At 39.6% G+C, this 2,394-nt stretch overlaps 1 protein-coding gene across 1 annotated transcript; it reads right to left on the bottom strand.

The window, feature by feature from the left end:
• Positions 1-1,277: 1,277 nt before the first annotated feature.
• LOC138873965 (secreted RxLR effector protein 161-like) lies at positions 1,278-1,964 on the bottom strand. The gene is made up of 4 exons (XM_070152460.1): positions 1,892-1,964; positions 1,538-1,708; positions 1,403-1,459; positions 1,278-1,288 (listed from the first exon to the last, which is right to left on the bottom strand). The coding sequence occupies exons 1-4, from the start codon at positions 1,962-1,964 to the stop codon at positions 1,278-1,280; spliced, it is 312 nt and encodes a 103-aa protein (XP_070008561.1).
• Between the last annotated feature and the right edge of the window lie 430 nt (positions 1,965-2,394).

Below are 2,394 nucleotides of genomic sequence, written 5' to 3'. Positions count from 1 at the left end.
ACTAATCGACGACGTTTATCGAATCGACTATACTAATTATAACATGGGACAAGCAGTCGACCAAACAAACACACAAAACAAAGCATAACACTGTTCTTTGACACTTTTGCACGATATTAGAAAAACCAGACATTATTGATTCGACGATGTTATTCTGAATTGAAATAAACATACTACCACATAACAGAATAAACAAACAACCAAGCAAAAGGTCTTATGGAGACGGGGAAACAAACTGATAACAGAAATCCCAGAACTAGACAAACAACTAAACATGCTAATAAATTAATCTAAATAACAAAATGGACGATAAAAAGGACAAATGAACAAACCTGAAAAGCTTTAAACATAGCTGACCCTAGGCCCGGGCTTGATTTGCCCGTTTGAAGTCGAACAAATCCTAACCGAGGTGTTCTCGACCGAGAACACTTCGATTAGGGTCTACTAGACCCCAAACTTGTTTAAATTTAAACAGACCCCACAAAATCTTTGTGTTCTAGGGTTCGATTTCTTCCAGATTTGATTTTTTTGGATTTGTGGGTAGAATCGGACCAAACCAAGCATGGTTTGGTCACGAGGGAGGTCGGGGGAGTTCCTGGCATGTATTTGGGGTGGTTTGGTGTAGATCGAGTTTTGTCTCGAATCTTCAAATGAAGATTCGAGAAGGTGGGGGAGGATTCGAGCCAAGCTGTTGGTGGATTTGGATTCAGGGGGTTGAGGTGGTTCTAGGGTGTAAAGGGGGTGGTCACCGGCGTCCTTGCCGCCGGCTTTACGGTGAAGGTGAAGGGTGGCGGTTAGGGTTTGGGAACGGGATGTCTGGGTTTGTGTTTGGGACGATGGAAGGGGGGGTGTTCGGATAAGGGGGTTGGGTAAAGGTTTAGGTTTATATACGTAATGGGCAATTAGATCTTGGCCGTTGGATGAATCGAGATTGATGGCCAGGATCTTACACTAAATACGGAACGACACCGTTTGGCCTTGGTTGGGGGTCGATTCTAACCGGTTACTGGGTCGGGTTTGGAAACGGGTTGCTGAAAGGGGTCCTGGGCCGTTGGATTGGCCTGGATGGATGGCTCAGATCAAACCCCCTATGCGGCGGCGTTTTGGGGACGTGCCTGGGCAGGCCTAGTTTGGACTGGGTCTTTGTTTTGGTTTTGGGCCTCATTTTGGGGCCCAATCCGATTTTCCACAACCATTTTTTCTTTAAGAACCAAAATTAAACAAAATTCCTAAATAAATTGTAAAAATAAAAAATAAAAATAAAAATTACACACATATTAGTTAACACCTATAATAATTAACACACAATTTAACATAAAAATCCATTAGGGACAAAACATATATTTTTTGATTTTCTTTTTCTTTTGGAGTAACTTCCGTGAAGCAAAAATCACGTGCTTACAATGATCTCTGATGAAGTGATGCTTGATATCTATATGCTTTGCCCTATAATGATGAACTGGATTTTTTGAAAGGCAAATAGCACTTGAATTATCACAAAAAATTTGTATAGGTTTAAAAGAAAGTTCATAGTTACCCAGTTGATGGGACATCCACAGTAATTGTGCATAGCATTGTCCAATAGCAATGTATTCAGCTTCAGTGGTAGATAATGCAACTGATGCTTGCTTTTTACTGTTCCAGAATATCAATGTCTTTCCAAGTAATTGACATGTACCACGTGTGCTCTTTCTATCTTCCTTATCACCTGCAAGGTCAGCATCTGAAAAACCTTCTAATTTAAAAGAGTTAGAGCGAGGATACCATAGTCCATGGGAGAAAGTCCCAATGAGATATCAAATGATTCTCTTTACTACAGTCAGATGAGATTCCTTAGGAGTTGACTGAAACCTGGCACATTTACACACACTAAACATAATATCCGGTCAACTTGCAGTCAGATACAGTAATGAGCCAATCATTCTACGATACTTAGTTTCATCAACAAGGATTCCATATTCCATCTTTGTCTAGACTCATTGAAGGACTCATTGGTGTACCAATGGATTTTGCATTGTTCATCCCAAATTTTTGAATCAGTTTCTTTTGCATTTGGTCTGACATATAAAGGTTCCTTCTTCAGATTGTTGAATTTGGAGTCCAAGGAAGAATGTTAGCTCTACCATCATGCTCATTTCGAATTCACTTTGCATAAGACTTGAAAATTCCTTGCACATAAGAGGGTTAGCACTACCAAATATAACATCATCAACATAAATCTAAATAATGAGATTACTTTCTGATGATCTTTTAATAAACAAGGTAGTGTCTACTTTACCTCTTGTGAAGCCATGATCAATAAGAAAAGAACTAAGTCTATCATACCATGCTCATGGAGCTTGCTTTAGTCCATATAGTGCCTTACCGAGCTTATATACATGGTAGGGAAACTTT

The sequence above is a fragment of the Nicotiana sylvestris genome, chromosome 7 (assembly GCF_000393655.2).
Source record: "Nicotiana sylvestris chromosome 7, ASM39365v2, whole genome shotgun sequence".
Classification (NCBI taxonomy): domain Eukaryota; kingdom Viridiplantae; phylum Streptophyta; class Magnoliopsida; order Solanales; family Solanaceae; genus Nicotiana; species Nicotiana sylvestris.
The sequence above is the reverse complement of the archived record's forward strand: the minus strand, read 5'-3'. Positions and strand labels throughout refer to the sequence as shown.

What these genes read in the sequence shown, in the direction of transcription:
- LOC138873965 (XM_070152460.1), bottom strand. Translation starts at nt 1,964, where the DNA reads ATGGAATATGGAATCCTTGTTGATGAAACTAAGTATCGTAGAATGATT. An exon ending in ATTACTGTATCTGACTGCAA is followed by an intron (nt 1,709 to 1,891) that starts GTTGACCGGATA and finishes CTGACCTTGCAG; the next exon opens with GTGATAAGGAAGATAGAAAG. An exon ending in GTGGATGTCCCATCAACTGG is followed by an intron (nt 1,460 to 1,537) that starts GTAACTATGAAC and finishes CAAAAAATCCAG; the next exon opens with TTCATCATTATAGGGCAAAG.